Genomic DNA, 26,227 nt, shown 5'->3' on the forward strand with positions numbered 1-26,227 from the left:
AAAAACAATTGATGGACAGATTGCAGAACAATGTCATACATTCACCTCAATACAGAGATCTGGGCCTAAATCTATAGTTTTTTTTGCTCACCATGCCATTCCAGTTTAAACCCAGCCATATGCAAATCACTCTTGACCTGGCACCCAATGGGAACAGTCCAGCCCGAACTGCAAGGCCAGGTCCTCCTTGGACTGGAAATCAGCATCCTAGGACCGGTTTCAGGCTTTCAGTCCTCATCAGCCAGGATAGCTTGACTCCAGTGGCATGGAGAGCAAGGGACCCACGTCTGGGCAAACCCGTCCCACTCGGGGTGAGAAATGCAAAAAGAACAATTGATGGACAGAATGCAGAATAATGGCATACATTCACCCCAGTACAGAGATCTGGGCCTAAATCCATTGTTGTTTTGCTCACCATGCCATTCCAGTTTGGACCTAGCCAGCCGTTCTGCATTCCGTCCATCAATTGTGTGTCTTTTGCGTCCTTCATCTTGCAGCTGCTGCTTTTCCTATCTTAATCTTTGCATGGCCGACTCAGCAGCAGTGTGCATGTACCCACCCCCAAGATTGCCTGTTCGCTCGCAAGGCCTGGAATTTGTTGTCCGTAACCAATGCCATTTGAAGGGTTTTGTGTGACTAGGTCAATACATATTTTAGTGGTTCTTGTATGGAACACATTTTAAACATATTATGTATTTCCTGATAATGTAAACCCACATCCGCCAAATAATACCAAGTTGTATGTGGCAGTTTAACAGGGTCACACAAAAACTGTTGAAATATTTCTTGCCTGGGACCTAGTAACTGAAGACAGAGATAGAGAGATTAATAAAATAGACAGAGGTCAGATATAGAGACTCCTCAGTTTCCCAGGAGGGCCCCATAGAAAGTGGCGGCCCTGGGTAATTGCCCACTTTGCATATGTGTTAACATGTCTCTGTTCGCCTCTCACATGACCAGGGCCCACAAGAACTGTTTGAACCATGAACGTCGGTCAGCCTCTCTTCGCAGCCTCTTGCACCCCTCTGAAGAGAATTGCAAAGGCTTGTCAGTCATTGAAACATGTGTAAGCAGGTGCTGCCCTTTGCTATTAGGTGTGGATTATCCCAATTAGGATACTTTTTGTTTATACTCATTAGTTGAGAATGCAGTTTAGGTGCAGAATAATGTAAAATATGCAGTCGGAAGATAGAGAAGCTATCATACCAACTTATTGGGCGTATTACTAAAATGATAATTAAAGTCTATATACAATTCAATGAATTGCAAGTTACACAAATGCATCCTAATTTAGATGTATTACCCACACCACTCTCCAAGAGGAAGCTTTAACTGTTTGACTTCACTGTCCTAGTCAAAGCCTAAACAAGAACTACTATGTATTTTTTTTAGCTCTCAGTAGTACCTGGATCCTGTGTTTCGAAGTTCATTTGTAATATTTGACACAAGCAGTGCCTAATTACCCTTGAGTTGCACTTGAGTTATGCCTGACAATTGTTTTTAGGCATACATCAGTACATCTTCTCCAAGCTGCTCAGCGAAGCATAAATCAATAACCTTTAACATGGTAAATTGCAATTTATAATACTACATGCTTATGGTTACCAGAAGACACTTATCTTTAAGCACACACTGCTCCAGTTCTGGGTTTTCATTTAACTGCCTATGCATTTTGCGAGTGGTCAAGCCCACCTGAGTATGATGATTTGAAAAAGAAAATCGCAGCACTGGGACATTGCTTCTTTGTTGACATGTAGTCCTTTAGATACCTCATACAAACTGCGTTTCAGTATGCTGATAGTTAAAGGCATGTAAAGACAACAGGAGTATACCCATAAACCAGGTTGGGATTTGGGTAAGTTAGATTGCATAAACAACAGTGTCTCAACTGGTATTATTTGTAAGACTAGTAAATAAGCATGCACAAGACATCACATTACACCGGACCTCGTGCAGCTTAACTGGCTGTCTATTGAAGCGAGGATTCATTTTAAAATAGCTTACCTCACTCATAAAGCCTCAGGCTCAAGTCAGAATTTAAAAAGTACGTCCACACTTCTCATGAAACCTCCCAAATTTAAGAAGAAAAGTACGTAGAAACATGCTTTCTCCGGCCTTGCACTTAGAATTTGGAACGCTCTTCCTACTGAGATTAGAGCCAATCCTTCCACTGCCTATTTCAAGAAACAGCCCAAATTGATCTTTCTGAATTATCATTAAGTGCATCATCGTGTTCTCTATTGCATGTAACCTTGTTTACCGACCTGGCATCTTTTCCAACTTAGCGTTCTCCATTTATTTATTTATTTATTATTATTATTTTTTTTCCCATGACCTTTATTAGGTGAAAAAGGTTAATACACAGCTTTATGCCTACAACCTTGAATGGCAGGCCGGCAGCAACTGCGTGTAATGTCAAAATTGACATTTACAATTTGGAGAGGCGTAATCAGTTAACACAGCAAGTCGCCTACAACCCTTCCGGGCCGGCCGCGTTGTAAAATGATAAAAGCTGTAACATGACTTGTCATCTTGCGAGTAAATCCCATAGCGAATCTCAAAATAAACACTGAACCGTTGAGGTCTCTTTTTGTGTCCCCCCCCCCTTTCAAAACCTGAGATTGAAACTGAGGAAAACCAATGTGTCTAGTCCCTTCCCCCACTGTGGCCACCATACATACTATGTGATATAGAGGAATTTACGGGGCAGAGCACGTGGGTGGAGTGTCCTCCACATTGGAATAGACTGGAAGTGGATTGAGAGTGCTCTGCAGCCTAATGGCTAATTTGAACTGTTGTGGGGATGGAATGAGTGCAGTCTGGAAACACATCTGCTAGCTGAAAAGTGCGCTACTTGTGTATATGCCATGTATTACGCTGTGCACGAACTCGTGAGTAAGTGTCCCGAGAGGGATGGGAGAGCGACCAGCAAGCCCCTAGACATTCTGTGTTGGCGTACTGACCTGGAGTTATCCTTGAAATTGCTACTGTTGCTGTGCCTTGAACCCCCCCGACAGACCCTGAGGAACCATTTATTCTAGCAGTGTGGTGGTGGGTAGGCTGGGGTCTGGGGGAGGGGAGGGGGGGAGGAAAAAAAGGTCTAATAGGGTTTACTCATCGAGGGTCAGGCTCACGCCCGGGTGTGTTCGTGAGCTCAGCACGGACCGGTGTCACTTGCGGGTCCGGCCCTTCTGATTCTTCATCCTGAGTTCGGAGAAGGTAAGCGGTGAGGGGGCCCCATAGGTCCTTGGGACGCATTTTGTGGGGCAATAGGTCAGAGTAATTGTGAAGTTGGTCCTGCCAAGTAGACATAGTAGATAGCCAAGTCTTGAATTTGTGGGCGCGTCCTCGTTCCCACCTACAGGCCAAGTGGCGTTTTGCCAGTAAGAATCCTAGCGCGAAGAATTTTCGGTTTTTCTTAAGCGCTGAAGAAGAATGTCCCAGTAGGGCTATTTTGGGGCAGGGCACGATTGCCACTCCTACCATATCAGACACAGCTTTAAAAACCTCCACCCAGTCCGATGCCACAGCCTGGCATGTCCAAGCCAGGTGAATGAAGTCAGCTCCAGCTCTCTTGCATCGAAGGCAACGGTCATCAGCTCGTAAACCGAAACGTGTATGGTAAAGTCGGAGCAAGAATTTAAAATGTACCAGACGGAGGCGAGCATTGCCAGTTACTGCTTTAGTGTGTGAGCAGCTTTCCTCCCATTGATCGTCCGAGAGAGGGGCATCGAGGTACTCATCCCAATCTCGTCTAGCTCTGAGAGGTGGAGGGTTGGAGGCCGCATACGCGTGTTTGTACAGCATGGAGACTACATGTGTCGGAGTATCAGTGTGTAATCTTGTATAAAGGAATGTGTCCATGACTGAGAGTGTATGCGCCCCAAAGAATTGCGCCGCAGTCCGGAATCGGCCCTGTATGTACAGATCCCCCCACGTGTGTAGTGCCAATTTAGTGAGCATTTTGCGACCTATTTCTTCATGGGTAATGCTTAGTCTAGGGTCGTGTGCCAATACCATGCGAGGGTAGTATAGAATGGCAATGCCCATACCCGTCGTTATCCTGCGCCACGCTTGCACAGTGCAGTCCACTGTTGTGGGGTCACGGTCAGTTACCCGGGTTTCCGAATAGAGGTAGCCTGATGGTTTTTCGGGTCTCATGCATCCATCTTCCACAGCCAGGTGAGCCATAAAGGGAGGGGGGTGAAGCCAGTACACGGCAAAATGGCCCTGCGCACAGTCATAGTAGAGGCGGAAATTTGGCACATCGAATCCACCCTGATGGTAGGGGAGCATAAGAGTTTTTAGCCCGACTCTGGCCTGTTTCCCTCCCCATATAAGTCTAGACAATTGGGAATCAAGGGCCCGGAAGAAGTGTGCTCCTGGGCTGTATGGTATATTGGTAAAGAGGTATAACATCTTAGGGAGTACCACCATCTTGATTAGGGAGATACGTCCTGCCATAGACAAAGGGAGGTGGATCCATTTAGTGACGCTATCAATCAGTTTATCAACGACAGTGCCGTAATTAGCACGAATAAGGGTTTCCTGATTCCTAGTGATATTGATCCCCAAATATTTTAGTTCTTCGTTTTCCCATAGTAGCGGGTAGTCAAGATGGAACTGCAGGGTCTTGTCCGTTAGGGGGAACAGGGCCGACTTTGCCCAGTTTATCTGTATTCCTGCGATGGCGCCAAATTTGGTGACCTCGCGTAAGATAGGGTTCAAGTTTTCTTGTGGCTTGTGAATATAGAGTGTCATATTGTCAGCGTACAATGATATGAGTAGTTGCCTTTCCAGGTAGATGAGGGAGCTGTGATTGTGGCGCTGCCTGAGTTTGGCCAATAGAGGCTCAATTGCTATTGCAAAGAGGACAGGGGAGAGAGGGCACCCCTGCCGTGTACCTCTACGAATCTCAAAAGGTTTTGAACGGGCTACATTCAATAGGACTTTAGCATGCGGCATATGGTATAATAGGCGGATCCAATCTATGAAACTGAAGGGGGTGCCCATGCGTTCCAGAAGTGCCAGAAGGTAGTCCCACTCCAGGGAATCGAATGCCTTCGTGGCGTCAAGGAAAACCGCGGCTGCTTCACACCTGGGGTCTATATCCTGTAGCACTGCCTGAAGGGTGCAGAGGTTGTGGGAGGTGGCGCGGTTCGGGACGAAACCTGCTTGGTCCGGTAGGACCAAGCGCTCCATTAATAGGTTCAGGCGGGTCGCCAAGACCTTCGCTAGTATTTTGACGTCAGTATTTAACAATGTAAGAGGTCTGTACGAATCGCAGTGCTCCGGTGGTTTACCTGGCTTTAACTGGGAGGCAATCAGGGCTTCCCGTATACTAGTTGGTAAAATGCCTTCTTCCAGGGCCGAATAGTATACATTTTTTAGAATCGGGGCCAGTAAGTGTATAAAGGTTTTATAAAAATCAATCGGTAGGCCATCTGAGCCTGGGGCCTTGCCCGATTTCATGGACATAATAGCGTCTTTAATTTCATCCACCTCTAATTCCAGATGCAAAAACTTCTGTTGGGTCGGACCAAGCCAAGCTATTGCTGTGTTGTCAAGATAGGTGGGATAGGTCAAGCGGAGCTTGTCTGTGGGAGGTGTAGAGTGCAGTGTAGTGATCCGTTAGGACCCGGAGTTGTCCCGGGAGGTCCCTCTGGGGTATATCATGACTATCGAGTAGTGTGGTGACATACTTATTGTGTCTAGGTGGTCTAACTGCAGAAGCGAGCGCTCTGCCCGGTCTGTCGCCTTCTCTGTATGTACGTGCTGTAAAGGGCTTCCCCAGAAATTTGCATTCTTTATCAGCAGCCTCAGTATATTCATTAATTTTTTCCCATAGCTGAGCTTTAACTATGTGTCCCCCTGACCCTAGGGATATTTCACGCTCAAGTTTGCCTATTTCCGCTTCTAGTTTTCGCAAGTCACCGCGTAGGGATTTGAGGACCCCTCCCCCTTTGGAAATGCACCAGCCTCGCACGGTTACCTTAAATGCCTCCCAGACAGTAGTGAGACTGGAGACTGAATTGACATTACGGTCAAAAAATTTTGTTATGTCCTGCTCTAGGTCTGCTTTAAAGGCTGAATCAGTTAGGTGCGCGGGATTGAGGCGCCAATTCAGTTATGGGGAAATGTCTAGGGCTAGAAGGACTGGCGAGTGATCTGAGAAGGTGCGGGCAAGGTGTTGTGTCTTGACAAGCCATGGGGTGAGACCAGCGGAGAGGAAGACATAATCAATGCGCGCCCAAGTGGAGTGGACTGCGGAGAAGTGTGTGCCCTGTCTAAGAGATGGGTGCGAGTGCCTCCATGTGTCAGTCAGGTGATGATCTTCCACAATGCCCAGTAAGGCGCGTTGTGTGTGTGTATAATGGGTAGAATGTGGGCGTGATCTGTCCATTGCAGGTTTCAGTGCAGTGTTAAAGTCCCCACCCAAGATTATGTGGGATATGCCCAGGGTTTGTATCTTGCCCCACATGGTGAGGAGCGCAGACGGATCGTCTGTGTTGGGGCCATAGTAGCAGGCGAATAGGACCGTGTGTGAGTGTAGCTTCCCCCAAACCATGCAGTATCTGCCATTGGAGTCCATTTCAGTACCAAACGGGGTAAATCCCATGCCTCTTTTGACCAGAATCGTGACACCTCTAGAGTAATTTGAATACGATGAGAACACCCTGCATGAGGCACAGCAGGAAGCAAATAAGGGGGACGCAGTTGGCACCAAGTGAGTTTCTTGTAACATTGCAACAGACACTCCCTGTCTATCCAAATACCCCAGGATCTGTTGCTTCTTCCTCAGGTTATTCAACCCGCGTACATTCCATGCGACAAGTTGGAATTGCAGGGCTGGCTGCGAGTCATTTACGTCTCCCATCCCAATCGTAAAAGGAAAATGTGGCATATGTATGTAGCATTCAGCAGTAAACAGACAATAGTAACAATACCAATACTTTCGCGTAGCAAACCATTCTCAGAATTCCCCTCTTTCCCAGTAATATCCGCAGCGGCTACGCTGTCGGAACAAAAACAAGTAATGTACCCAACATCACCGGCAACCCCAACAGGCCGGTAATGCAGTACTGTTGCAGCATGAGACGCGTTATGCATAAACTGTGTGGCTAGCGCGTTCGCTGTCTCAGTATAAGAGCGGATTGTGTCCCCACCCACACCGGCAACCACAACTGGCCGGGCATCTAGTTCTCCCACCCCCCTCCCAGCTGTTAACAACCCCAAAACTAAAGATAAGGCAAAGGTTTGTAGGGGATCACCCATTGGGGACGGAGATCCAGGGGCGCCATACCTGCCATCCACCTCCTTACTTTCACCTGCTAGACGCCAGGTAGGGACCTAACTGTCATGTGCGGGACAGAGGCGGGTGACCGAGCACTTTCGTAATCATAGTCCAGTGAGACTTAAAGCAGTACATGTACCTCACCGTGAAATGCAGAGTCCGGTCTTACTATGTTCAGCGGTCAGCATCATCGTGATCAGGATGGTATCTCAGTTCGTTAATCCTGGTGAGACATTGGGGACTGTGACCTAGAGCGTCGTAACTCTGTCTCATCTCTGGCGCGTTCTTTTTTGTGGCGCTTAAGGAAGTCTTCCACCTGCTGCGGATTTTGAAAAACAATTTGTGTGCCCTGGTGTGATATCTTCAGTTTGGCTGGATATAGCATGGCATATGGAATTTCCTGGGATTGGAGTTTCTTCTTCACCCCTGCAAATTTGCGCCTGGCTTCTTGGACTGAAGGGGTGAAGTCAGGGAAGAAGGAGAGCGTCGCGTTGCCATAAGTAACTGTTCAATCTCCCTTGCCCGGCGCAGCACCGCGTCTCTGTCCCTGTAATTGAAAAAGCGGGCGACAATGGGCCGTGGTTGGGCACCTGGAAGGGGTCGGGCAGCGAGAGATCTATGAGCTCTTTCCACTATGAGGTGCGAAGAGAAGGATTCTTTCCCAAACAATTCCACAATAAGGTTTTCAATGAAAATCTCCATCTTTCCGGAGTTGGTGGATTCTGCAAGGCCAAGGACGCGGACGTTGTTGCGTCGGGACCTCGCTTCTAAATCCTCGTTCTTGTCCGCTATTATTTTTAGTAGTCTGTCCATCTGTGTGACTTGTCTGGCAGTGGAAGTAGCGCCATCCTCCAGCACGGAGATCCTGTCCTCCGTCTCTTTAATGCGAGTGTCATGGTGTTCAAGCTTCGCCACAACGCTGTCCATGCGCGAATTTATGGTGTCTATTTTGGCATCAATTGTGGAAAGGCTCTGTCTCATGCCCAATAGGAGTGTTTTCCAGTCCTCTTCCTGGGGTGCTGAGGCGGTAGGGCTGTCCGCCCCTTCCGATGGCTTTTTGGACGCTTTTTTGGATTCAAAGGGGATTTTGGACTGTCTTGCGTCGTTGCGGCCCATTTTGCGCCGAAGAGTCCGTGATATCGCGGCTGAGGAGGAAGCCAGGGCGCGGGACGAGGACAGCAGTAGGGCGAGCCGAAACTGGTGGGCGGCAGGTGCGAAAGAGCCTGTAATCTGGGCGCACTTTAGGTTTCGGGGGAGCTAGGCCGGTGGGTGTCGCGAATGCCACACGTTCCTCGGGGCCTAGAAAGAATGCGAGATGGACGCACGTGCTCCCTAGCCCTCACTTGGTGCCGGCTCCACACGGTATTGCCCAGACAGGGTCAGCCGAGTGCAGTTGGGGAGCTGACCTGCGAATGCGGGGCTAGACTACGGTGACCCAATAAGGATGGTGTAGTTGCTCCAAGCTGGTCAGATGAGGAGGGCTCTTCTATGATGAAATAGGCCAGATGGGCCCCAGTTCTAGGCGGGTTTAGTAGAGGGCCAGCGGGAGTGGGCTCTTGGGGTGCACACAGTGAGGTGTCTTGGAGGTGCGGGTAGTAATGAGCAGAGCCCCGTGGATGTGCCAGAGTGCAGGCGGCTCTTTCCGGTGTCGGATTAGTAGGCCGCCGGCCGCGGCCTGGAGTGCAGACTCTGCCGGTGCCTCGGGAAGGGGCAGGCGATGATGCCGCAAGATGTCCACAAGGTGGGTGCCCCGGCGCGCTGCAGCGGGCGTGACTAGGGCCACCTCCGAGACCCGCCGCGCACCGGGGGTCAGCAGGATGTTGAGGCTCCGGGGGTGCAGTGTGTGCTGGGCCCGCCGGCAATCAGTGTCGCTCTTGGCAGTGGGGGGGTAACAGGGCCACACGTACCTCTCCCGCGAGCAGGGTTGCACCTCCGGCGGCAGCGCCCAAGTGTTGGGGCGCGCTTTGGATCTCGGAGCGGGAGAGATCTTTCGGCCGTTGTGAGCAGGCCTGACAGCACCGGTCTTTCCTGGTTGGCCGATCCGCCGACTACGAGCTCCCTCTCCAGCGCCCGAGTCCGCTCAAGGATAGCTGCTCCGGAGCACCAGTTCCCGCCGTCTGTAGAAGACAATCCAGGCACCGCTGTGTTCGTCTCGGTGTCAGGAGCAAGTTGGGATAGAATCGGGCCGTGTTCACTTGGCAGGATGATGTAGGATCGTGTGATAGTGCTCGGTCTGGCGAGAGCCTCACACCAGTGCGGCCATCTTGGTTTGGCGCCACCTAGCGCCCTAGCGTTCTCCATTTATTTCATGTTTGATGTTATTTTACCCGAGGGTCCTCACCCTACAGTTTTGTCAATCATTGTGTCAAGTGCACCTTTGCTTGCTTTGCTGAATGTTCCAGGAAATATTTTACACCATAGGAGAAATGGATCTAGTGTGGCCCACTACCTGGTCCATGATCTTGATTGTATACTCCTTGTGGTGTCACTGTGCTGACCTCAATTGTACGGAGTTTATTCATGCTTTTGCCATCTGTACAGCGCTCTGATACCCGCAAGGGTCATGTTCGCGCTTTATAAAACTTTCAAAATAAATAAATAAATAAATTGCAGGTGAAGAACATAGGGAGACTCATGGTTTAGTTAAACGTGCCAGAGGCAGCATATATTGAATAAAGGCAGGAAGGAACAAAAAGGCATAAGGTGGTACAAAGTAATTGAAAACAGATATTACAGCACTGTAAGCAATAAATACATGTGTAACCCGAAAAATATGTGCACACAAGTGCTCGTGACACAGGAAGTGGACGGCCCAGGTGACAAGTGGACAGCGATAAACGGTGCAAGTGAAAAAGTGACAGTAATTTATAAGCAACTTGAAGTTTACTCATCTGGCCACATGCGTGCCTCCCTCGTCCTCCAAACTATTTATACTGCTCTCTTTACAGCAATTCACTTCTCTGCCTTGGCGGCACAACCATTGGGCCCAAGCCTCGCTGGCCCTGCTACCCTTCTTGTCCTTCCCTACAGATCCCTGCGAACTGGTACTTTTCAGCCGCTCTGCACTTCCTTTACTTTCCTACATTTCTTTTCCTGCACCTAACTTTCCTTTACTCTTCCCTTGTACAGCACCCCTCATTCAGTAACCTGGTCCTAATGATGATCCTATACCAATTGGATCGAAACGCCGATGACATCCCAGCGCAATTTGTGGCGCACTTCACTCTGGTTCACAAAAACAATTTGACTCTGTATCAATTTATATAAATACCCTTTTGTGAACCTCAAGTTGCTTATAAATTGCCGTCACTTTTTCGCTTGCTACATTTATCACTGTCCACTTGTTATCTGCGTCGTACACTTCCTGTGTCACGAGCACTTGTGTGCACATATTTTTCAGGTTACACATGTGTTTATTGCTTACAGTGCTGTAACAACGATAGTTAAAGGCAGGAATGCAGACACACTTGACGGTTCAGGTGTATGCAGCCCCTCTCCATCAATGAATGATGTCTCTGTCTTCACGTATTGTTCCATAAATGCCTGGTCCTCAGTTTCCTGCTGGGTCGCGTGGTAGAGTGCCTATGCTTTATCTGCTGTGCATGCTACAGACTAAGAAAAAACCTGAGATCATCAGAAGCAGATGTTGTGCTTGGCGCTGTGTCACCAGACAACCCTTAACTGACCTCTATGTTAATATTGGGCATGGCAGTGCACCTTTGCCAGAGGTCTTCAATATATTGGGTACACCTACATGTTAGATAGTGGCTTTATACCCAGGGGACATACAGCTCAGAGCAGTACCTTTTGCATCATCGATCTATAAAGTAGGTGGACCAGTCCTTGTTAGTAAATTCAGCCTAGAAGTATGTTACAGATTGTCTTCGTTTACATATTCTTAGCTTCATTTTTATAAAAAAAATTATTGGATGTACCCCTTTCCACTCCCTTCTGGTGTGGATCCGGTTCACTTGGTAAGATACTGGCCTGGCATTAAAACATTCCATACCGCTTTTAGCTCCCAGACCTATTCACCATGAAGCAAAAGCAAATTTTGTACTTGCAATGGTTTGTCTTGTATAATATAGTTGTACTAGGTATAGCCCTGCTTCCTCTAAAAATCAGATCAGTCTCGGTTTAGTTTCAGTAGATATTTATTAACTTTATTCTTTACATTGGAAAACAGGACAATGTCATTTTCTGAGGAGCATGTGATTTTCTTTTTTAATGAGCATTCAGCCCCCTGAAAGTATCCTCTCTTTGTAGGCTCAAGATTTGATCGAAGCATACTACCTGGATGCCATTAACAGCCTTCTCATTTGTGGTGAATACCCATCACTCTTCTCCACTGAAGAAATGACTGATCTATTGCAGGTGCGTATGACCCATTTCCAAATGAGCTGAGGAATTGTCGTCATGTTCGGACTTCCAGTTGATCTGTGGTTTTAGTCTCAATTTCTTGCACTTAAACTTATATTTAGAAGGACCAGCTATTGACCATAATGAAGGTTGTGGTTAATATTCTAATTCTGTGCGCACTTTGATATTGCTCTGAGTGATTAAAAAAAAACGAAAAAAGGGGCTGATTAGGATGGAGGATTTTCCGCATCCTCCGGGCCGGCGGAAGCCACCGCCGGCCCGGAGGATGCGGATAATCCTCTGCGGACCTACCAAAGACCCACCGCCACATTAGGATGGCTGGTGGGTCCTGGTTTCAGTCCGCCACTTTTCCGCCGTGGTTGACTTACAACTGCAGCGGAAAAGCTGTAACATGGCTGGCGGTGTCTATCAGACACCGCCAGCCATATTAGGATAGAGTAAAAGAGATGCTTTTCCACGGCTGCTTTTCCGCCGTGGAAAAGCATACGGAATTTGACTTTGGGGGCCCGTTGCGGGCCCCCTGGGTGAAGTGGGGGTGGGGGGTGCACATGGGGGGTACCCATGGTACCCCCCTGCATTTGTATGCAGAAATCGACAGGCACCGCGCGGTGCCTGCCGCTTTCTGCATACAAATGCAATGTATGCATTTTTAACATTGCGGCGGGTGCAGCTTGAAGCTGCACCCGCCGCAATGTTAAAGATAGAGGATGTGACCGCCACCCTGGCGGTCACATCCTAATCTGCACGGAGGTAACGCCGCTGCCCATGCGGACGTTTCCTCCTACTGTGGGATCGCGGACGGACTCAAGTCCGTCCGCGATCCTAATGAGCCCCTAAATGTTTCTTTCGTTTTACTTTTTAAAAACCCTCACTCGAAAATACCCAATCACAGTTCAGGGAGTGGTCCTAATAGCGTGATGCTCCTCACAATTATGGTGGGAAGACCGGACCAGTCAGAGGTCACAATCACATTGAGGATTGATTATTTGCCTACAGTGTGGGCTATAAGTACATATGCACACACACACACACTCTCTCTCTCTCACTCTCTCTCTCTCTCTCTCTCTCTCTTTCTCTCTCTCTCTCTCTTTCCAAAGATACAAGACAAGAAAATGTTTATGTGCTTCAAATTTCAGAATCAAAAACTATTATTTACCAACATAGGGCCTTATTCACAAACTCTCCTTTTGAGTACATTTTCACTTTTGCGTACGTTTACTACTTTTCGGTATTCACAAACTGCACTTTTATAGTAACTTACACTTTTTGTAATATTTCCAGAAATACACATGGCCAACCACTGGTTCTGTAACACCCTCCCACAAAAAATAACGGAGGTGCTAAAACCCCATTGGAAATGCTAAATTATTTAAAATGGGAACAATAAAAATAAATATAAATTAATGGTAAAGACTATGAAAGTAGTACATATTCATTTATTAATATGTACTATTTTAATTTTTTTTATTTATATTTTTAACTATTTAAATAATTTAATTTCATGTCATTATTAATGGAGTTTTATTTTAAGGCTGTACATCGATCATTTTCTATGGGAGGGTGTTACAATTCCAGTGGGTAGCCATGAGCAATGTTGGACTCACTACAAAAGTGTAAATTACTTCAAAAGTGTACTTTGTGAATACCCAAAGTAATAAACTTACTTAAAAGTATAAACGTTTTCAAAAGTGTAAGTTACCTTTATGAAGCAGACCTGTGGCCAAATGGTCGCATGCAGCATTAATATACATAGTTATAGTTATGGTTAAAGAGTTATTTCATCTTTACAGGTGCTAGGTCCCGCTTCACGGAGAAAGCATCCAAACCGTGCCTATGATCCAGCCAAGTACCTTGTGTCCCAGGTGAAATCTAACCTGCATGTCATTCTCTGCCTCCCTCCACACCACGAGCTTCTGAAGACAGCAGCAGAGTAAGTCTAACAAATAGTTTATGTGATTTTGTGCTTTAAATCCATTGAACACAAATGGGCATCTATTACCAAGACATACCAGATGTTTAAGTCATTTTGTTAAATCCTTTATTTTGTTAAATCCTTCATTAAGTTGCCTCACCTTTGTTAAGATAATCGGTTCCTTATGAACTGATTAATAATGTTAGTGACTGTTTTTGAATAGCGAATACAGCCGGGTCTGATAGCCCGGACTAACATATTCATTGCAGGGATCTGTGTTTGGCCTCATGAAAACAGGTTTAAATTCTAGCATGTTTGCTCTGCCTTTTGTCCTTCTGAGGTCGATAAGATGAGTAACTTTATGCTGGGTAGCAATAGACAACTGTAATTCCAGCAGCAAGATACTTGTCAAGGTGAATGTGCTGCTTCACAAATCTATGTGAGGTTATGTTGAGTATGGGGTCCAATCACATAAGGTGAGCATGGCAAATGCTAATTTAGGTCTGGTATGTGCCACAGGTTTGGGCAGACTAACTCCTGTCTGAAATAGTGGAAGTGCTGGAATAGTGCTATGTTACCTCCTTAGACAATGTTAAATGGTTGTTTGTGACTGGAGTTTAAAGAAATATGCTACTTTTAGCTGGAAATGTAGCAGTATTTGTTGACCTCTTTAAAAAAAGAACAGAACAGAAAAACTCAAATAAAACATAACAAGCCACAACACAACAAACCAGTCAAAAGAGAATGCAACACAGCAACCATAGAACAACATAACAATGAAATAATGAAGCACAAAACAACACATCTTCACCACAACAAAATGCAACATAACAAATATGCAAAAAAATTCTTATGTCACATTACTTTCTCCAGATACTTGCTTTCATAATACACTGGTAAACAGTGTTTGCACCAAGTACTGCCTTACATACTGCCAACGATATGAAGCGGTACGAGACAAAAATGTATTGGGATCCAGCCCAAAGAGTCAGTGTATAATTTTTTTTTCCATGCCTCTCAAATGAAAACCAAGTCAAGGGTGCAGCTCTGGCATAGATACCTGTTTGGATTCAAAGGAAACACAGCTGCTGTGCTTTGGTGTCTTTGGAACAAGTATAAATTGTATGACGAACAACAGAAAGGTTGCATGTTTTCTAAAACAGTAAATCATGGTGTTATGGCTCTCGGCTATGGCTTCAATAGTGATAAATGACAATTAATTTCAAGAACATTCTTACCTGGTCCCTGGTAAGGGTAAATGTACTGGTAACAGACATTAATGGTGATTACAGAATTATAAGGTCCCTGGTAAGTCCACAGACCTTTTGTTTTTTAACTGGAGACTTCTGTAGTAGGGGATCTCTGTGTATAGTCATAATCTAGTGAATAGTCCCGCCCATGTGCGTGGACACCGGCAATCAAAAATAATCTCTTAAATTGTCAAATCATGCAGAACTGCAAAGACACTTAAGAGAGAATTTAAAGACAAATAATGCAGCCTATATCCACAGGCTACACTGTCCAGTACTTCAACTAGAAATTCCACCAAACAAAACCACACACAACACAGCCTGCCCAGTTTCTTCAATAGAGAAACTTGCCTCTACCAGTAAAAGACTCTGGAATGATAGAGAGGAAGGCATGGACAGACAAGCCCCATAGGCTGCCATTATGTGGCTTAAATAGGATACTGTGCCTTTAAGAGAACTTTTCAGAACTTCTACCAGTATCCCAGAATGCACAGCCGGTCCCTTTTACTTTCAGTTCTTTTTTCTGTCTCCTGCTAACAGGACTCTGGCATTGAGCTCTCCCTTTTTCAAGGGTTTATTGGATTTTTGTTCACTTTTTTGATAAAAGTGTTTGCAGTTTATATTTCTTGGTGTTTCCCTTCACTCCAGTGTGTTTGTTCAGGCTTTTTAGGGCTCTAAAATGCCTGGTCTTTTCGACAAAGGCCCAGCATGTGGAAGGAAGAAGTCCAAGACTGATCCACACGACGTCTGCATTATCTGCCTCCCTGAAGCACATGTCCCTGAACAATGTGACTTCTGCCAGCAACTTTCAGCAAGGACCCTGAGGGAAAGGCTGAAGATTAGGCTTCAAGGCCTGGAGGAGAGATGACTGCAGCTGCAGGTGGGTCTGGGCAGGCTGGGAAGGTTCCCTCTGCCTCTGCTGAGGCCTCTGGGGGGCTCCCCAGAGGCAGGAAGACCAGCAAACGGTCCCGGTCTCCGTCGGCGTTGATTGCATCGACGACGACGTCGAGAGGGATGACGACGGTGTGTTCCCCATCTCCCCGGGGCTCCGGGTCAAGACGACGTGAAGATTCGATGTCGAAGGGCCTGGGTAGGCCGCCGTCGAGACCACCGTCGATGGCGTCTTCGTCGTCGTCATCGACGTCAGCGTCGAGCTATCGGCGTCGAAGGAGGAGCGACAGGCGTCGGCGCCGTCGAGAAGACGATCGGCGTCGAGGGGATCCTCGACGTCGGGGACCTCAAGAAAGCGGTCGGTGTCAAGGAGGAGTCGACGCTCGTCGTCGAAAATGGAACGGTCGACGTCGCAGAGGCGGCGTTCAGCGTCGAGGAAGAAGAGATCGACATCGCGGAAGCGTCATTCGACGCCGGAAAAGCGACGCTCAGCGTCGAGAAGGAAGAGATCGGCGTCTAGGAGTTGTTCCAACTCTCCTAAGCGGCGCAGAAGGAGTTCTGGCGCCAGAAGTCACGCTGGGTCTGGTGGAGGGCGCCGGAGACGGCGATCACCTATGGGAGGGGCTGGTTCGCAGTCCCCTCCCCCGAATAAGTCACCGGGCTCGGTGTACTTGGTGGTATATACACCACCTCGGCCGAAGGCTCCCCCTCCCCCTGTACGTAAGGAGGATCCTCCTGTCAACCCTCCGCTTCCACCACTTCCTCCCTCAGGACAACCACCACCACCGCTTCCGCCGCATGGGCCCGCCCCTCGGTCGGAGATACCTCCTGTTCCTCCCCCAAGGTCGGCGTCACTGCCTCCTCTTCCTACATCGCCTAAGGGGACGCCTAGACCGAAACCCCAGGATAGGCCACGGAAGACGCCTCCACGGAAACCTGCGGAGCGCCCACAAACTGGGAGGCCGGCTCTCGTTCCAGGAGGAGGTAACGATCGCGCAACAGGTCATCTACGCGGTCGAGACGCCGCCACAGGAGTAGGCATGGGCGGAAAATCCGTTCCGCTCGCGGATTTTGCGGATTTTCGGGAAATCCGCAATCCGCGAGATTCGCGAATCTCCCGCAAAATCCGCAAATCCGCGAGCAGCGGATTTTGCTCGCACTGCTCGCACTGTTCGCGTGAGTTCGCGCCCCGCGAATAAGTGCAAAATTGCAGAAATACGATCTTAGCAAAACTGAAAGTAACTACTTACCAGGTTCAAAAGTTCAGGCTCATCATTAGTAGCCATTTCCTGTAGTGCTTCCTGAGGGGCCCCTCCAGAGTTCAGTTGCCAGTTGAAACTATTATGTGACCCTGCTCTGAACCTCAGAATAGTTACACATATGCCACAAAGGTCCTGAATTACAGCTAAGGGAGACAAGCAGGAGCCAGGCTGGAAGTTAAAATCCATTAATCAGCCCCTAATTCATTATTGTCAGTTGGGGCAGGGCAGGTGTTGTAACTAATTTTGCAACAATGAAAGCACTTAGCAAGTGCAAAAGATCACTAATCAGGGCGCACTAAGGAAGCAGGTTCCAGCTAAAAAAATATTCTGTGACACATTAATCAGCCCCAAATTAATTCAGGTCACTTGAGGCAGGGAAGGTGTGCTTTGCTTTGCCGAAAATAATGTACACTGGACAACCAGAGGGTGTGGTGATGAAACAGAGGGTGGCATGGGTGGGCCAGAGGGTGGCATGAGTAGTCAGAGAGTGGCAGTGGTGACAGAGAAGAGTGTCCCAAACAGGCTGGACACGTAGAAACAACAAGTTCGCAAAACTTGCGACCCGACAGGTAAGTTCGCAAATTGCGAAATTGTAAAAACCCTCGCGAACTGGCAGAAACACGGGCGAACACAAAAAAAAAAAAATCCGCGGGAATTCGCGGATTTTGCGTATTGCGAATCCGCAAATCCGCAAAATTCGCGAACGCGAGATCCGCAAAATTTGCTCATGCTTACACAGGAGGCACAGGTCTCGCTCCCATACGAGGTCCTCAGGGACCAGGGACTACTCTCCGACTTTGTCGGGGTCACCGGAGACAAGGGTGTCGCCGGTTGATGATCTGGTGGCCTTTCATGATGTCCTGTTAAGAGGTGCAGCAAAATTAGGCATCTCGTTGAGGGTGCCCACGCCCAAGACATCGGTCATTTTTGAGACGCTGCACCAGAAACATCTGTCTCGTCCATTATTGCCACTGGTGCCGGGCCTGGAGGAACCGGCCATGGACCTTTTTCTCACCCCGGCGGTGACTAAGGCGGCCCCCTCGAGACTACAGAAAAAATACCGGGCTCCCGATTCTGATCCGGCTTTTCTAAGAGAGGAACCTCCTCCAGATTCTGTGATAGTGACGGCGGCTCGCAAACAGCATGCTACCACCCCATCATCCACAGTCCCCCCAGATAAAGAGTCTAGATGGATGGATTCGGCTGGGAGGAAGGTGTGTGGAACGTCGGCGACCTCCATGAAGGCTGCGAGTGCCACAGCCTTGTTGGGACGCTATGACCGTGCCCTCTGGGACTACCTTCAGCAGTTTGTGGAACACCTGCCTCGGGACAAGAGGGAGGATTTCCAGGAGGTGTTAAATGAGGGGATGCTGGTGGCAAATCAGATCATCAGCGCTGCAGCCGGTTCGTCCCTCTTGGCGGCGCATGGCTTCTGCCATGGGATTAACCAGCGACGGCACGCCTGGCTCCGTCTTACGTCACTGAAACCTGACGCACAGCAAAGGGTTGCCAATCTTCCATTCTCTGGCGAAACCCTATTTGGGAAACATGCGGATGACGAAATGGCCCGCATGAAGGCGGAGGCCGAAACACTCACGGCTGTGGGTCTGGAAAAGCCCAAAGAGACAAAGAAATCGTACCGCCCGTCCCAGAGACGGTTCGGTGGACAGGGCAGAGGGCGTGGCCAAGCTTTGGGACAGCAACAGCAACAACAGCAGCAGTTCCGAAGGCCGTTCCAGAAGCGCCCGAAGGGCAGAGGCGGCCAACAGTCGGCACCAGAGACCAAAGGCCCTGCCGGGTCTAGCCCCTGAGCGCTTACTTCCCCCGCATACGTTACCCACTCCGATGGGGGGAAGCATTCAATTTTTTCTGGCAGAGTGGAGAAAAATTACTCAGGACAAGTGGGTGCTGAATATTGTTTGCAATGGATACAGTCTTCGGTTCACCAGCCCGCCTCCAGCAATTCCACCGGTCAGCTCGCAGTTTCAGCTGCACGAGCTTCAGGGGGAGGCCGATATCCTGTTAAGGAAAAGGGCGATAGAAGACGTACCTCTGTCTCAGAGAGGAAGAGGTCTGTACTCCCGGTTCTTTCTGGTCCGCAAGAAGGACAAGAACGAGTTCAGGCCCATTCTGGACTTGGGACAAGCAAACAAGTGGATTCGCAGAGAGAAGTTTCGCATGCTGTCGTTGCATCAGATTTATCGTCAGTTGCAACAGGGAGACTGGCTATGTGCTATAGACCTACAGGATGCGTACTTCCATGTGCCCATTGCACACAAACACAGGAAGTTCCTGCGAATAACCAATCATTATTAATACACAGTACTCCCATTCGGACTAAAGTCTGCGCCGAAAACATTCTCGAAGTGCATGGCGGTGGTAGCAGCACATCTGAGGAAGAACAAGGTGTTCGTCTACCCGTACCTGGACGATTGGTTGATCAAGGCCTCCTCCTTCTCGGAAGCTCGAGCACACTTCCAGAAGACGTGCGTTCTCTTGAACAAGCTGGGGTTGCACATCAACAAGTCTGGACACTGATGCCAGGGCAGATGCTCGGGTTGGGCAGGCTTCGCTGCGGAATTTGTTCGCACAATAGTGGTGTTAATTTTCTTCTCTCCACCGCCGCTTTGGTGTGGGGATGGGCTTGCCATTCTATTCACTAGATTATGACTATGCACAGAGATCCCCTACTACAGAAGGAGTAGTTTCTGTCCTGTAACTCCAGTTCTGTAGTAGGGGTATCTCTGTTATAGTCATAAGCGCCCGCATCCTCCCCGGTGGAGAAAGATATCCATGTAAGGAATGCTACAGGTCTGGCGTGCTACGCCTTCAAAAAGAACTGAAAGTAAAAGGGACCTGCTGTGCATTCTGGGATACTGGGAGAAGTTCTGGAAAGTTCTCTTAAAGGCACAGTATCCTATTTAAGCCACATAATGGCAGCCTATGGGGCTTGTCTGTCCATGCCTTCCTCTCTATCATTCTGTGGTAAATATAATTTACCTATGCTGAATTTCTATGCGGTAAAGTTCAATGAGAATAACTCAATCAAAAAATGAGAGGCAGAGTCCGTGGCATTCTGAGTTTATAAGGGTTTTATTCCTTAAAAAGGAATTGGTTCGAACCAGGTATCATGTTCCATCACCACGAAGGTTCAGGAAGGGAGAGACAATGCTTTATTAACAGAGTACAATATATATAGTAAATGCATACAGTGGTGATGGATACAGAAGGCGTAACAGCTGAGAGAAAAGAGATAAGAACACATGTGCGTAACAGAAGGCGTGCACGAGGGCGTACACGGAGGTGTGTGCTAGACAACGTCACATGAAAGTGTCACAGGAGGGTGGATCCATAGAAGAATCCTGCAGAGTCAGCAGAAATATATGGCAGAGAAGCGCGCGCAGCAGCATGACGTGTGATTGACGTGGAACTGGAGGGTGAAGGGGACTTGACATTTAGCTCCAAAAGAGGAGACAGAAGTCTGGCGTGTCAGAACAACCTAAACCCAAATCATATCTGGTATCTTGTGTTTGAGGAACTGTATTATCTAGAAGGAAAGGTCTCTCGGGCAGAGGCTATTCTATACTGACTGCTAGTGCGTGCATATATGTGACTACGTGTCTGTGAGAAATGCGAGGGGCCATGGGCCTACCATGGTAACGGGAGCAATGAATTACTTGCACGGAGACAGAAAGGCCGGGCCCTTTGCTCTGCAGCTGGGGAGGTGTTTACCTAAATCTCTAGACAGGAATGTATTTTCGAGGAGCGGAGCAGATAACTTGAAGGCTGAATACTATCTTGGCAGGCAAGCAGGCCGAGCCGGGCACTGCTCGCCACGCAGGAAGTAAGGCAAGGGTCATGGATGCGGATCCAGGCTGCAGCTTTCGGAGGCTGAAGGCAGAAAGGGCTCGATGGCAGAAATCAGGGCCTAGCTCGCCAGAGCCAGGAAAACGTGGAAGTGCACCATGTAAAGACGGTGGCACGGCATACATAGGAACTGAATAATCGATCCATTCATGGTGGATCTGAAAGAGGACATGTTAACGTTGGACGAAAATGTATTTGCGTCTTCATAGCTGGTTGTGGAGGGAACATACATGTACTTGAAGCACGTACATGGAGCCGTTGGGGTCTACGTTAGGGGACACAATTGACCATAAAAATTCATATTACCTCATTCCCTCCTTGTCCCCTACGGACCCTTCATGATATATCGATCTTCATTAATCTATCAATTTGTTCATACAACATCATTTGCATTTCCTTCTTCTGGAGGGATTTTGAACGTGGACTTGAATGGGGAATACATGATGTGGCGCACAAGCCGCAAATCGCTGGCCCACATTGTAAACATAGGCAACAACTGAATACTATGAGAAGGGCTATTCCGAGGAAGGATAGGACTTTCCATCCCCAGGCTGATAGCACGCTCCAGAACCAACCGGACCAAGTCCAGGTGCCTGGATTCTGGTGTATCTGACTTGCAATCTTGTGGAGACGGGTTATGGCTCTATATACTGATGGTGCGTTTTCTGGAATGAAAACACAGCAACTCGATCCGATGACTCTACAAGCTCCTCCCCTATCGGCCAGGATGAGGTCAAGGACAAGACGATTTTGAAGAACAACAATCCGCATAGCAGACTGCTCCTCTGTTAAGTTGCCCAGGGCGGAAGTAGTTTCATTCACTACTGCTTCGAGGGTTCTGGTTAATTTACGTATCAGTTTACTATTAAAGACAGCACCTAAATAGGGAAAGAAACCTTTATTAAAGTCTGTATACTGCTCCCATGCCGTTTCAGTGTATTCGACAATCGGGAGATCTCTCTGTGGTCTATTGTGTACTAGATGGGAGTCCCTATGATAATCAGGAGGGGCTAGGAAAACAGGTGGCAGAAGGAATGCAATGTAACAAGTACCATCCCAATCTAGAGGTAAGCGTATATATGCTGTATGACCACAAATGAAATAGGAATGACGGGAAGCTTTAAATGTAGACTTGCCTTTATCACTGAATTCGATCACAGTAGTACATCTACTATGACCCAGGTGTACTGAACCATTCTTTCTGACACATAATTCACCTTTGACTGGTAATACGGACATGGCGGGCAAGACTGGTTCGGCTTCGGACTGGACATTCAGAATCATGAGGTTGAGTGTAAAGTTACCTAATCCCTATACTTCATTTTCTAGATCAGTCCCTGTCCTTTGGGGAAGACCCTCCTTGTCAGGGAAACATGCTTTATGCAGAACTGTGTTCAGATTTCCCCACACCCAATTGCCCTGGTATACCACGGAATCAGAATCTAAAGAGTTCATTAAACTAAACCATGCACCACAGGAACCATTATGTGTGAACGGGTACGGAAAGAGGGGCAGAACTCCCTTGTATTTCTGTTAGGGAGGGAGTCGGCCACATATCCAACAATTGGTAGCATTGCTGGTCTGATGGGAATGATGTAACATACTAATGAATGTATTGTTGCGCAGCGCAAGTCGGTAAGATAACTCGTGCGGGGGCAGTTCACTGAAAGTATGTTCGGCAGTGACATTTGAAGAAGAATGTGCACGTTTGAAAATAGGAAAGTATATGTGTAACAGTATACTTGCAGCAATAATCAAAAGACTCAGAAGAAACATAATCAATAGTGTCACAATGCAGTGACTACGGAGAGATTTACAATATTCATGTTTCTTGATCTGTTTCTGTCTATCTCTCTCTCTATTGGGGTCTAGCGGGTACATGTCAGAAACTTGTCTAACCGATTCACCTAGGGCAGGACTTAAACAATTAAACTGTCTGACTTGCTAGACCTCAACTTCATGCGAAATTCCTGGGAAGGAGTTTTCTCTACCAGGGGAAGTTTAGTATCAGTCTCTGGAAGGGGGCAGGGCTGGGAGTCTAGTTTCGTAGGCAGTCCATAATGTCTTTTCACGTGACTCGAGTGGAGCCAGCCCTTGCGGCCCTCCACCTTTACTGCGGTCCTTGTTGTTAATAACACGAGCTTCGGCGCCTGCCAACGGGGCTCCAGCGGACTCCTCCTGTCGAAATTCCGTACAAGGACCAGGTCACCAGGGACGATCTCGTGGGGCTTCACCTCGGTGTTGTCAGGAAAGGCTGCAGCTACCTGTGAACGACATGATTGTAGTGCAGACATCAAGGAGGCAAGGTAATCTGTCAGCATATTACAGTCAACATCTGTGATTTTACGAGGCAGAGGCGTCCCCCACATATTCGGTGGCCTACCAAAGACCACCTCGTACGGGGATAGCCCTGTTCTTGAGTGTGCGACCATTCTCATGTAAAAGAGTGCAACTGGCAAAGCTACTATCCAGTCGACGCCTTTCTCTCTACAGATCTTGGCAAGACGAATTTTCAGAGTCTGATTATGACGTTCCACGAGACCTGCTGCCTCGGGATGTCGGACACAGTGGAATTTCCATTGATAGCCGAGCAGGAGAGATACCTGCTTCATAAGCTCGGACGAGAATGGCTGACCGTTATCGGAGTATACGATGCTGGGCAAACCATATCTGGGGAAGAATTCACGAACCAGCTGTTTGGCAGTGGTCGGAGCAGTGTAATCTGGGACTGGATATGCTTCTGTCCAACGGGAGAGTGCACATACAACTACGAGGACATACTTGAATCCTCGACAACGTTCCATCTGGATATAATCCATCTGGAGGACTTCAAAAGGGTGATCGGGAGGATGAAATCCACCTTGTTCTACGGGAATGCTTTTCCCTGGGTTGAACTGACAACAGATCATGCAAGTACGCACTTTCTGTTTGGCTGCTGCTCGTAAATGCTTATTGAACCAAAGGTTTTGAATACTGTCTAACATGGCTTTTTCTCCTAAATGTGCAGGACTGTGTACTGTGTTAATGATAACTTGAACCATAGAGTCGGGGAGAAACCATGTGGCTTTCCCCTTCGTCATCCATCCCTGTTCTGTCTGGATCCCTCCTAGTTCAGTCCATTTCTTTATTTCGTCTGGTGTAGCATGTGTCTGTATGTCAATTACATCTAGGGCGGGATCCCTAACTGTCATGCAATGTGTCGGTGTCGGGACCATTGTCCTTGTCAGGTCAGTTGTGCGAATCTGAGTCTGAGCTGTATGCTTGGCTGTTCGGTCTGCCAGGTCGTTACCCTGGGAAATGGTATCTGTGACTTTCGTATGTGCCTTGCACTTCATGATGGATATCGCTGTAGGCAGATGTATTGCGTCTAACAGAGCTTGAATGAGGGTACGACTTCGAACGCATAACGTGAATCTGTGTATATGTTAACTCTCTTGTTCCTTGCTCGAATACAGGCTTGAGTCAGAGCGATGAGCTCTGCTGCTTGGGCTGACAGTGTGTCAATACAATTCTTTTCTATGACTTCAGTTTCTGTCGTTACTGCATATGCGGCCACTAACTCTCCTGTACTTGTTCTCATACATGAACCATCCACATAAAGCGTCAAGTCTGGATCTGATAATGCAGTGTCTGTCAAGTCTTGTCTGGGTTTCGTCGTAATGGTAATGACTTCAATACAATCATCTGCCAAAGGGTCTGTCTCACTTAGTGGCAAAAGTGTAGCAGGGTTCAATGTATTACAACGTCTGATTTCTATGTGTGGCTGAAACAATGTCAATTCATAACCTGTCAGTCGTGCTATAGTCAAGTGCTGAGTCTGTGTACGGTTTAAAAGAACTTCCACGGAATGTGGAACTTGTACTGTCAATTGATGTCCTAACACTATGGAATCACTTTGACTGATTGCTAGAGCTGTTGCTGCAACTGATTTCAAGCACGCAGGCAAAGCCTGGGCTACTGGGTCTAATGTACTAGAAAAATAAGCACACGGTTTGTGTGAACCTGCTTGATCCTGGGTAAGTACTGACAATGCAGTACCTTCATGTTCTGTGACAAAAAGTGTAAAAGGCTTACTGTAACATGGTGTCGCTAAAACAGATGCTTGACATAAGGCTTTCTTTAATTCGTCAAAAGCTTGTGTATGTTCCTGAGTCCAAGGGAGGACAGTCGAAGACGCTGCCTCCTGGGTTGTCAACTGTATGAGTGGTTTCGCTAGAAATGCATACTGAGGAATCCATTGTCTACAGTAAGAAGTGAGGCCTATAAAGGCTCGTACCTCCTTTTGTGTCTTGGGCTGTGACATGTTTACAATTAACTGGATACGGTCAGGCGTTAGCTGTCTCCCCCCTTTGGACAGCAAGTACCCAAGGTAAACCACTTGCTGAACACAGAATTGCAGCTTCGACGGAGACACCTTGTGTCCTTTGTCAGCCAAGAAATGCAAAACCGACAGTGATGCTTGCTCACATTCTGGTTCACTTCGGGCGGTGATCAATAGATCATCGACATACTGCAGTAGGGCAGTGTTATCGGGCATGTGAATACCGTCAAGTTGTCTTTTCAGTGCCTGGCTATAGATGCTGGGGCTTTCTGTGAATCCCTGAGGTGCGCGTGCAAATTTGAAGCTTCGGCCACTTAAACAGAATCCGAAAAGATATTGGCTTTCCGGGTCGATTGGGACACTGAAGAAGGCGTTCTTCAGATCAATTACAGTAAAGAACATTGCCTCTGGATCAATAGCTGTCAATAATGAAGAGATGTCTGGAACCACAGGGTACTGTGGGACAATGCATTTGTTCAATTCTCGTAAATCGATCACTAATCGATAAACTGGAGGTGCATTTGGATCAGTACGTTTAAGAATTGGAATGATAGGGGAATTACATAGATTCGAGTCGGTTTCTACAACCACTCCTTGTGCAATGAGCTTGTCAATGATTTTCAGTAAAGCCACTACAGCATCAGGGGGTAACTTGTATTGTCGGATTCGTGGTAGTACTACTCCTGGCTTGAGTGTGACACGATATGGAGTGATGTGCATACAACCTACATCAGTGGGGCCTTGTGCCCACAAATGTGCAGGAACATTCTGCAATCTGGGATCAATATCTCTCAACACATAGTGACCCTTAAAGTCACGCAGAAACAATCTTACTCCTTCCGGAGAACAGCAAATCACAGCGCCTAGAGCTTTCAGTGTCTTGATACCTAACAAGTTTTCTGGACAAGATTTCGTGAGCAATAAATCTGTAGTGCGAGACAATGGACCAACTAAAAGTGGTACTGGTTTCGATACTTCATTTACAATAGGCTTGCCTGAAAATCCAAGGGAAACATTCTGTGAGCCTGAGAGGGGTGCCCCTGGAACCTC

At 47.6% G+C, this 26,227-nt stretch overlaps 1 protein-coding gene across 1 annotated transcript in view; it reads left to right on the forward strand.

Moving 5' to 3' along the window:
* Positions 1-26,227, forward strand: part of LOC147707531 (dynein axonemal heavy chain 5-like) — a 1,425,553-nt gene that overhangs the window by 862,590 nt on the left and 536,736 nt on the right. The window contains exons 64-65 of the mRNA XM_086925656.1: positions 11,561-11,668; positions 13,465-13,604. Coding sequence (XP_086781782.1) covers positions 11,561-11,668; positions 13,465-13,604 — 248 coding nt within the window. The remainder of the gene's footprint in view (positions 1-11,560; positions 11,669-13,464; positions 13,605-26,227) is intronic.

The sequence above is a fragment of the Lissotriton vulgaris genome, chromosome 6, assembly GCF_964263255.1.
Source record: "Lissotriton vulgaris chromosome 6, aLisVul1.2, whole genome shotgun sequence".
NCBI lineage: Eukaryota > Metazoa > Chordata > Amphibia > Caudata > Salamandridae > Lissotriton > Lissotriton vulgaris.